General features: G+C 53.0%; 1 protein-coding gene across 1 annotated transcript in view; it reads left to right on the forward strand.

Moving 5' to 3' along the window:
• The window catches only part of LOC104990465 (keratin, type I cytoskeletal 14-like), a 4496-nt gene extending 3356 nt beyond the window's left edge, over window positions 1–1140 (forward strand). Inside the window, 3 exon segments of the mRNA XM_010842546.1 lie at window positions 89–309; window positions 400–446; window positions 878–1140. Coding sequence (XP_010840848.1) covers window positions 89–309; window positions 400–446; window positions 878–972 — 363 coding nt within the window. The 3' untranslated portion in view covers window positions 973–1140.
• Window positions 1141–10739: the final 9599 nt, after the last annotated feature.

Below are 10739 nucleotides of genomic sequence, written 5' to 3' on the forward strand. Positions count from 1 at the left end.
GGCCGGGCCTGGGGGTGTGTGCGCAGGGTCTCGCTGGGAGGGAATGACCGCCCTCCCTGATTCCTGATCTTCTTTCCTTCCCTCACAGAAAGCATCTCTGGAGAACAGCCTGGAAGAGACCAAAGGCCGCTACTGCATGCAGTTGGCTCAGATCCAGGAGCTGATCAGCAGCGTGGAAGAGCAGCTGGCCCAGCTGCGCTGCGAGATGGAGCAGCAGAACCAGGAGTACAAGATCCTGCTGGACGTGAAGACCCGGCTGGAGCAGGAGATCGCCACCTACCGCCGCCTGCTGGAGGGCGAGGACGCCCAGTGAGTGCCTGGAACTCCTGTCCTGCCCCTGTGTTCACTCACTGCTCCACCGCGGTGTCTAATGACCTTTGCCCCTTTCTGTCTTCACAGCCTCTCCTCTTCCCAGTTCTCCTCTGGCTCTCAGTCATCCAGAGATGGTAAGGCCTTCCTCCTCATCCAGTCTGAACTCAGGACCACTGCCTGTCTCCCAGCAGCTCTAGAATGTTAGATAGGGGCTTCTGGAGGAGTTGATCTAGGGTCCCATAGTTAGCACCATGGACAGAGCCCCACATGGTCTTCCCACCAAGCCTGGTCCATTTGGACGGATCTGGACAGAACCATTTTGATCTCAGTTATTAGGATGCTCCAGTCTGAGGACACAGACTCCCTGACCTTAGGGAGCTCTAGTCTGAAAGAAATGTGTTGATAATATCAGTGCTGGGGCAAGAGCAGTGGGTGAGGTGGTAATCAGGGGACAGGGCAGTAGGGAGACAGTTCATTTAAGTGCCCTGGGCTCCTTGGCCTCTGTGCTCCTGATTTCTCTATTGCCACCCACCACTAGTAACGCCCTCTCTTCTGTTTTCCCTAGTATCCTCCAGTCGCCAGGTTCGCACCAAAGTCGTGGATGTACACGATGGCAAGGTGGTGTCCACACACGAGCAGATCGTTCGCACCAAGAACTAAGGCTTCTCTGCACTGCTCATGCCTAGAAAGCACCCCCCAAGTGGACACAGATTTCCCTGGGGGATCCCTTCTCCTGTCCCCCCCTCCCCCAAGCACTTGACTCGTGAGCCCTGTTTCACCCTTGCCCCTTCCAGCAATCAATAAAGCTTCATTAGCTGAGTTGCACAACTCCTGTCTCTGCCTGGTCATTGTCAGGAGGTGGGGTGAATGCGGGGGAGGCATCTCTTGCGAGCTCTCAGAGCACCTGGCTGTGGCCTCTGGGACTGGGAGAAAGAACCTGGGGGCAGATTGGGCTCAGCTCCCAGGATTGCTTTCACCACCACAGAAGATAATGTGTGTGCCAGCTCATATGTGGCGTCTCCTGGAACATTCATTCATTTACTCACCCCTCCATTTACTTATTCATTCATTCACCAGATATTATTGAGTGCCTTTTGCATGCCAGGCACTATGCTAGGTTAAGGATTCTTAACAGTTTGGTCTTTAAGGATTTGCGTGTATATTGAAAACTATAGATCTCTTCCCACCCCCAGTAAGCATATATACATTTGCATATAATTTATGAGATTCACAGTTCCCCTAAAGCTCATCAATGGAGGTCCATGAACCCAGTAAGAACTCATGTTTTACTGAGAGTTTTGTCTCCCTCCATTCCACCTGCTCTTGCCTCCAGAGCTGGGTCTTCATCCTGCCTGCCTTTAGTTGACAAACAGCAAGTGGATTAGTGTCTGCAAGCCTCAGTTTTCACATCAGTGAGTTGGCCACAATGACAGTACCTACCCCAGGACTTTGTTGTGAAAATTCCCATGTCAGATCTCTACCACAGTGCCTGGCACATTGCCAGCTGAGAGCATGGCTGTGTGAACTTCTTCCTGTGCATGGTGACTCTTTTCCATAATGAGGGTGTTTTTAGAGGCTTTGGGAACAGATGGACTGATTTCGAACCCTGGGTCTGTTCTGAATCAGCTCCATGCTCCAAGAAGCATGAACTCTGCTTCTTGGAGTTTTTATGGGAATCCAGTGACTGAATGTGCACCAAGAGGCAGGGTTGCAGGAGCCTCCTCTGAAGGGGAGTGTCTTTTCCTCTCTCTTTGGAGGGCTGGAAAAGAAGGAGGAAGGGGAGGGCCTTGCCTGGGTGAGTAGCAGAGATTCCGGAGGTGGGTAGGGCTCATTACCCCAAGGTAGGAAAAAGTTAACTAGTCACTGTATCAGTTTCAACAACTCATTCATCTGGCCGCCTGACTGAAGCTTCCAGGGGGAGTCAGGGTGGGATTTGGGTTAAAGAAAAGGCAGTCTTTGAAGGCAAGAGGGCTAAAAGCCTTGGCTAGAGTCAGACATCCTGAGTTGCAGTCTCAGCTCCGACACTGACTAGAATCTGGGCAAGATCCTCTTTTGCAAAATGGGGAATGAAAACCCTCACTGCGTTAAGTCCATGTAGGATTAAATGATCTCATGCAGGAACGAGTTTAGCATCGTGGTTGGCACATAGTTGGGGCTCTATAAAATGGAAGCGTAAGAGCGTGAGTTATTAGGAAAAGGAATGAAGTAATGTTGGTTTCTTTGACCTCATCTTCACCTCAGGAAAGAGAGGCCATAAACTCCAGGATGTCTTTTTACCTGAGTGTTGCTCTAAAAGGGTTGATCTGGGGTGATCTCTGGGTGAGGATGGGCCATTCTGGAGGTGAGCGACAGAGTTTTGGAGGTATGAGGGAACGGCTCAGGGAGGAAGAAGGTTTCAAGGCTCTTCCTTGTAGACTGAGAAGAGATGGTTTTATGGCCCTAAAAGTGATAGGCCCTGGTGGGGAGTGGCTGGATGACACCTCTGGGGAGGCTGGACCATGAAGACCTGTGTTCCCAGCTGTGCAACGGGCTCAATTGGCATGGAGTCGGGGGAGTGGTCCACATCGGGAGGACAGAGAGCAAAACATATCTGTAGTCATAGGCGAGGACTATGTGAAGATTCTTGGGACATCGCTGCCTCTGAGACGGTGGCGGATTAGTTTCCACCCCCAAGGGAGGTCTGCTTTCAAGGAATGTGAGATCTCTTAGACCTGGCGGTGGTGGGGCTAGCTTCATCTCCGGAGAGGCTGCCATTACTTTTTGGAGGGAATCGGGAGAGCATGGGCTTGCTTGACAGAGAGCAGGCTCAGAAGTGGAAGGGGAGGAAGTCAAGCAGTGGGCTTTAAGGTGGCCCCACCCTCCTTAGCCTTCCCAGAGTCCCACATGGAGCCTACTCTCCTCTGATGTGCATCCCCCAACCCCACCATACCCCACTGGGAAAAGTGAAGCCAACACTTTGGATCCAGCTGTTGACCACTGCCCTCGTCCACAGGCCCTGGCACCACAGGAGCCCAGCTGAAAACCTGGGCCGTTTACTCTGAAGAAGGCAAGACCGCCTCCCGCACCGCCCCCCTAGGTCTAGCTGATGGGGAACTTGGAGAGCGACTCCATAGCGCTATCTAGTGGAGGGAGCAGGAACTGCCTTTCAGAGTCCTGGGGCCGCCAGGCGGCCTCTCTGGCTCCATTTCCCCCTAAGCAATTAGGAAGGTGTGGACATCTCTCTGTCCTCAGAGCACAAGGGCATTGTGGGAAGGGCTGCAAAGCCGGCTCCTCCAAACTCTTCCTCCTCTTTGGGGCACAGCATCTTGCTCTAGGTCACAGGACGGAGAGTGGCCGAGCCCAGCCCTGCTCCCTCGTCAGGCTCGTGCTCATTCCTATTCTGTTTTCTGTCTCTCAGGATGAAGCTGAGAGCCCAACGGCACCAATATTAATTTCTCCTTGCTGACTCCAGGTTTTTTTTTTTTTTTTTTCCATTGGAAAAGATCCATTTTGAAATTCTGGGTCTGCTTTAGTAGGGGGGGCTATTTCCCCCTAAATATTTATTTACTTATTTGGCTGCATTGGATCCTAGTTGTGGCGCGTGTGCTTTTCTCTGATTGTGGCACATGGATCCAGTTTCCCCTCAGCATGCCTGATTCTATTAACAGTTCCCCGACAGGGATCAAACCTGTGTCCCCTCCATTGGAAGGCAGATCCTCAACCACTGGACCACCAAGGAAGTCCCTGGGGGGCTCTTTTTGTTGTGAAAAGACCTCAATCATGTCCAGGAGCCACTACAGGCAACAAGAGGCGTATCTCCTTGTGGTTATTTGATCAGGTGGACGGCTTATCCTCACAGCCACAGACAATCTGGTTTGGTAGCTAACTAGTCCTACAGGCTGGTATCGGAGGAGGCAGCCCTAAGGAAGCCTGAAGCCCAGGAGGCTGGTGGTCCCGATATTCTGACCTGATCCTCACTGAGATTGGATGGTGCCACAAAGAAAGAAGGGGCTACTTGGGATTTCCAGGGCAATGCCCGGATTCAGACAGACACGGGGCAAGCACCAATCTGAGAGCTGCCCTTTGCTGGGCCAGCACTTTCCTGATGGGCTTCCCAGCTCAGTGCTAGCAGCTGTAGGGTAGGACTGGGAAAGAAAGCCTTTTCCTTTGAGGTATTCGGATGAAGGCGGGGTGAAAAGACACAGAGAGATGGAGAGAAACAGACACTCACGTAGACAGAGAGAAAACGTGGTGTGTGGGAAGAGAGAGCGAGAGGAGTCTGGGAAAAAGGAAAACAGAAAAAGACAGACAGTGAAGGCCCTGGGCGAGGAATAGGCAGAGAGGCTCACTTGTTCATTCACTCAGTTACACGTATTTACTGAAGCTTACTGTTCTGGGTGTGGGGAAACCTAAGGATGGACTGAGATGGACTGAACAAGGAGAGAGACAAAGTGAGGAGGCTGGGGGTGGAGAGAGGGAGCCCCGGGCTCATCTTAGCTCATCTTAGCTCCCACTCACTGCAGGACAAACCTGCTCCACCTCCGGGTTTAGCTTTGTGACTGTAGCCACGTTACATACCCTCTCTGAGCCTTAGTTTGCTCACTTGTAAAATGACTGTAAAATTAGCACCTACCTTGTAAAATGACACTGACGGTTAAATATGAACAGGGCAAGAAAGCAACGGGAGCCTTACCTGGAGGCCTGGAGGTGCTTTCATAGAAGAAACCACGCTCCTCCAACCTTTGTGTGCCCTTCTCCCAGGCCCACTTAGCACAGATGAAAGGGGACTCAACAGACTAGGACTTATGAGTCAGAAGACTGAGAACTCAAGTTATCCACATAGTCCAAGGGGAAGTCGGGGGTGGACCCATTGCCACTGACAGTCAGGGAATGTCCCTCTGGGTGCTAGATCCACACCCAGAGCTTTACAGTATTAGCTTTTGAGCCTCACAGCAGCCTGGGGACATCAGAAGTATTTTTACCATCCAAATCCTTTGCTTGACAACTCACCACTCTTTGTCCACACTGGCCTTCTGTCCCTGCAGTCGCATTGTTCCTTCCCACCTCAGGACATTTGCACATGCTCTGCCCCCTCGCAGGCCATCCCCACCCACAGGACATGCTTCTGCTGGCTCACTTGCACTCACCCTTCACTCAAGGGTTTCTTCCTCAAGGAGAGGCTCCCCAGTCTCCCCAACTGGGCCACACTCTCATTATGTGCACCCCATTTTCCTACTGACAGCGCTCAGCCCAGTTTTGAATGGCACATTTATTCTTGAGAGTCTGCTTTAGCCCATAGCTGCCTATGGAAGTAGGGGCTCTGTCTGACTTCATCACCTCATCCCCAGCACTCAATAGGACACCTGACACATAGTAGGTGCTCAGTAAAGGATGAATCCAAACTTACAGAGCGGAACTTGAGGTCCGGAGAAGGGAGACTGCTTCCCCAAGTAAGTGGAAGAACCTGGCTTTGGACTCAGAACTGTCCAGCTCCAAAGCCAGTGTCCTTAAAAGTCTTCTGAGGGGCATGTCCTTGCAGATACAAACCTGGGGTGTCCAGGCTCAGGGGAGGAGCCTATCCCATCCTCTGTTCTTGTCCATGCCCACTGGTCTTGGAGAAGGGGAAGTCTGGCTGGGTGGAGTGGTGGCAGGCGCCTAACGTGTGAGTAAAGTCTGAGCGTTGACAGAGGTGCAGGTGCCCTGGCCCTGCTTAGGTGGCTAATGGAGGGGAGGACCCACGCACCACACCTGCCCTCCTTCACCCCGCAGCCAGCTACTTGATGACTCAGGGCCCTCCTGGGGCCCCACCTGAGCCCAGTGACAGACAGCAAGTTGGGGGGAGCAAGTGGGGGGTGTGAGCAGTGGTTCGCAGGCAAGCAGGGGGATCCCTGTGGTCAGAGGAAGGCTGCCCTTGTCCCCTAAGTCGCCATCTCCTCTGCCCTTTGGGGACACCTCGTAGGTGGAACTGTGTGGTCCTTGTCTGTGGCTTTGTCTGCCTGAGTCCTCGAAGCCCCTCTTCTCCACGCTCTGCTTGGAGTACGGAGGGCACGTGTGGCACCGTGGCTGCTGGCTGCACTGTGGTGTTGGCTGCAGCCTTGCCCACGGGGCTGTAGAGGCAGCCGACTCTGCCTGGGTCTCAGGCGCCAGGGTGTCCTGAGCTGCCTGTGTGCTGCTCCATGTTCACACTTTGGAGGTTTCCCACGATAGGTGTTGGAGGTGAACCCAGAGGGCAGCCCCTGAGCCCTGAGAGGGTAGAGGAGTGAGCCATGTCATATGGCCTGGAAGAAATGGCTCGCTCAGGCCAGGGCTCTGCCAGCCTTCCTTATCCCTGACCCCACCTGGCCCTGTCTGGTTCCTTGGGCCATTCAGACAGCTCGGGAGAGGGCAAAGGATGGTCCCCAGGTGCCAAGGAGTAGGACTTCATTTCTGGGCTGTAGGAGCTGTCCAGCATTTCTAGCTCCTCTTTGTTTACTGGAGGCAGGGCCAGTGTGGAGAGGTTTGGCAGATGTGGGGAGCAGAGTTGCACACGGGGAGTGCTGGGCATTCACGGAGCGGCCCCTCCAGGTAAAGGCCTCACACATACCGTCTTTCTGGCCCCCGACAACTCTGCTCAGAGCAGCTTCTTATGGGGAAACTGAGGCTAAGGTCCAGGGATAGGGATGCTGGACTGGGAGGCATCTCCTTCTCTCTCCACCCCACTACCCTTCCAAGCCCCAGTTGGGAGGGCCAGGACTGAGAACAGAGGCAGGCTGGGGGAGAGAAGTAGGTGCTGGAGCCGATGTGCAGGGATGGCCAGTTGTGGGAGGAAGGCCCTGGTCCTCTTAGCTCTCAAAGAAGAGAGGAGAGCAGGCAGTGGCCAGGGTTCCCTCCATGCGGGCAGAGAATCTGCCAGGTAAATCCAAAAGTTAGGGGAGACTCAGGTTAGACAGGCAGTCCAGAGCGAATAAACCATCAAGTCCTCATCTTGCTGGCCCTGGGAGGGGGCTGTGGGGAGAGGGCCGGCTGTGCAGTGGTCCCCAGGGTCAGTCTCCCTGGGCTGCTGCAGTGAGAGTCTAAGGATGGGGACCTGCTACTCTGAGTTGAACGAGAGTCAGGGCAAGTCTGGAGGACAGAAAATTGAGGTGGTGGCTGAGGGCAGGGATTGGTGAGCTTGGGACCAGGGCTGGAAAGAGGCCATTTCTCATTGAGTCAGCTGAGAAGGTACGTCCCAGCTGGGAGCGTCTGGTCAGCCAGGCTGGTCTCAGCTACCCTGATAGAGACAGGCCTGGGTCCTTAGGATCCCCCAACATGACTGGATTTGCAGAGAATGGACATGCAGGGCCCCAGAGGCACTATGCTGTCAGCTGTCCCCTCGCCTGCTCCCCCTGGTTCTGCCCAAACTCTCCTCCATCCAGCTAGGTCACCTGGAACCTGAGGCTTCCATCACGGGGTGGCAGCATCAGCATGGGGATGGGGACGGGGAGGAAGAAAGGACAATAGAAGCAGGCCTGGGATACGGCCTTCCCAGGTCTTCAGTCATTTTGCAGGTAGATGGTGGGCTCACTGGCAGAGCTTGGTGGGAGCCTGGGAAAAGGTTGACAGCCAACACTCTCACCACCAAGCTTAGTCTAAGAGTTTCCCAGGTGTCAGGCATTCACAAAATGCCTTCAATACTTTTTGTATTATCTGTTTAAACTTTTATTTAACATATTTAGTCCTAGTCATTTATTTAGTACATTTTGGTGCATCAAAGCTCACCTTTCATTTAAACAAAGATATATTATGAAGGAATGGGCTTCCCTGGTGGCTCAGATGGTAAGGGATCTACCTGCAATGCAGGAGACCTGGGCTTGATCCCTGGTCAGGAAGATGCCCTGGAGAAGGGCATGGCTGCCCACTCCAGTACTCTTGCCTGGAGAATTACATGGATAGAGGAGCCTGGCGGGCTATGGTCCCTAGGGTTGTAAAGAGTCAGACATGACTGAAGCGACTTAGCCTGCATGCATATTATGAAGGAAAGTCTATATTACTGCCAAAAAAATGAAAATCAGGATCACTTATCAAGGAGATGATACAAATAAATACTTAATGTCTAGCTAGATACTGTTGCTTCCTAAAAGTTCTGGGTCTAAGGCTGGCTTTGGTTTTGTTAAACAGCGTGCTTGTCAAGAGGGGAAGGATATTGAAGAGGGCTTAGGGTCTGAGGTTTTCTCCTTGACTGAGCAAAAGTTTGGAAAATGGAGAAAGGAAATCTTTTTTTTTCCCAGCAAATGATTTACTATTATTCAACACAGCCTCCATGCATTACCTAAAAGCATTTCAGGGAACACTGGTTGTTTATGAAAGCCTTTTTAGCTGCAGCGCAGAGGTCATTGTCTCTTCTAGAGGTCATTGTTGATGACGCTAGCCTCTCCTTACCTTTAGCTCTTCTTTAGGCTCTTAGCGTCTCCTACCTGGAGCTGGTTATCTTCCCTTCATTCAATTTGTTGGGATCCTACTTGGGCCAGACCTGGTGCTAGGCACAGGATCAAGTTCAAGATAAGCAGCAGAGGCATAGAGGAGTTTATATTATCTATGTGGGGTGGGGATGGGGGGAGCACAGAGATACATTGTGGAAACTGTAATGGAGCAAAGTGCAAACCGGAGAGAGAGAACCCAGGAAGGCTTCACAGAGGAGAGGGCACACAGATGGGTCACCAAAGACGAGCAGGAGTTTTCTGGGTGGAAAAGACAGGGAGGAACACCTCAGCTGGAGGGATCTGCAAGCTGAGCATTCTCCAAAGCATGCAGGGTGTGTGGGAGCATTGCATAGTTTAGTTAGGAGTCCTGGGGAAGCAGGAGAGATGGGGCGAGAATGAAAGATCAGGACGAGCCTTGAAAACCAGGAATGTGAACACTATCTTGGGGGTGAAGGGAGGTCAGTGATGGTCAGACAGGGGTTGGAAAGTCCACTCTGCTTCTTGTGTGGAGAAGGAGTCAGAAGGTTTGAGAAGAGCCAGGAGTTGGTGGCAAAGGTCCAGGTGGGGTCGGAGTGGATAGGGACTTGGGGGCGCTGAATGAGAAGAGGCAGTCTATCATTTTTAGGCCTGTGTCTCTTAATAGGAGATGGGCTGACTATTAATGTCATCATTTTATAGAAGAGGGAATGGAGACACAGAGTAGTCAAGTAACTTTCCTGAGTCACACAGCTAGTGAGCGCAGAGCTGGGGTTGAGCTCAGATAGTCTGGTCCCAGAGCCTGCCGCCTTCTCTCCTACTCTCTTCTGTCTGGCCTTGCTGACCAGAATATGCTCTGACTTTCTGCCAGGGGCAGGGCCTTGTACATTCCAGGAGGGCAGGATAAGTCCCACATCTCAGTATCCTTCCCAGGGCTCAGTACCGGCTAGACACCCATACTGGTCAATTTCCTATCCATTGCGCCCTGCTAAAGGACTAGGACACTCAAGCCACTTGCCTTCTTGCTCGAAGGTCAGGTTGTATTAGCACTGCTTAGTTAATTTAGTCCGTTCTCCCAAGTCCTTTGTGTGAGCTCTGCTCACCACTTCCAAGTGCTGGGGGGCACACTGCCTGTCACTGTCTCAGTGTTTCTGCCATGCCACTCATCTCTTCCATCAGACTGGAGACCTTGAGAGCAAGGACTGGGCTCCCCATCAACTTGGGGCTCCTTGAAGCCTGGGACTTTCTAGCCACACAGGTAGCTCCCCCATCCTCTATGATAACTCCTTGGTACCCCGGCACCAGCTCACCCACAGTGGGCACCAAGTGTGATGATCATCAATAGCAGAGGTGACTGTTCTGGGGATTTCTATCACAGAGGGACTCTCAGAACTGCTGTTAAGCAGTGGAGATCAAACTCTTGGATCTAGGCTGGCAGCAGAACTTGGCAGCAGAACTGATTTATGGTGCCCTGGACATCCTAACGTCATCAAATTACCCCACACAATGGAGAGAGGCTGGGCTGCCTTCAGGCAGTCACCAAAGGACGCTGAGCCTGGGGTGGCTTGGGGCAGCCCGGCCACCTCCAGAATCCCGGACCTCCTTTAGAGTCTGTCTGGGGGCGACTGGGGCGGACAGCGGGCACACCCAGGCGTGCCACCATCCACTGGAGGTATAAGTAGGCAGCCTCTGTGACAGCTCTGCATCCTGGCTCCAGAGCCCATAGCACTGCTACGACTGCTTTCATCCTTGGGCAGCGCCATGAGTTGCAGACAGTTCTCTTCGTCCAGCAGGAGCCACAGGAGTGGCGGAGGCGGCGGGGGTTGTGGGGGCAGCTTCAAGAGCTCAAGCCGCTTCAGCTCTTTGGGAGCTGGAGGAGGAGGGAGCCGATTCAGCTCTACCAGCAGCTATGTTGTGGGGAGCTCCGGGGCCTGTGGGAGGGGAGGCAGTGGTAGCCTCAGCTCCAGTTATGGCAGAGGGTCTGGGGGCGGTTTTAGTGTTGGGAGTTTTACTGGAGCTGAGGCTACCACTGCC

This window comes from Bison bison, unplaced genomic scaffold (genome assembly GCF_000754665.1).
Source record: "Bison bison bison isolate TAMUID 2011002044 unplaced genomic scaffold, Bison_UMD1.0 scf7180017864180, whole genome shotgun sequence".
NCBI classification, from domain to species: Eukaryota; Metazoa; Chordata; class Mammalia; order Artiodactyla; family Bovidae; genus Bison; species Bison bison.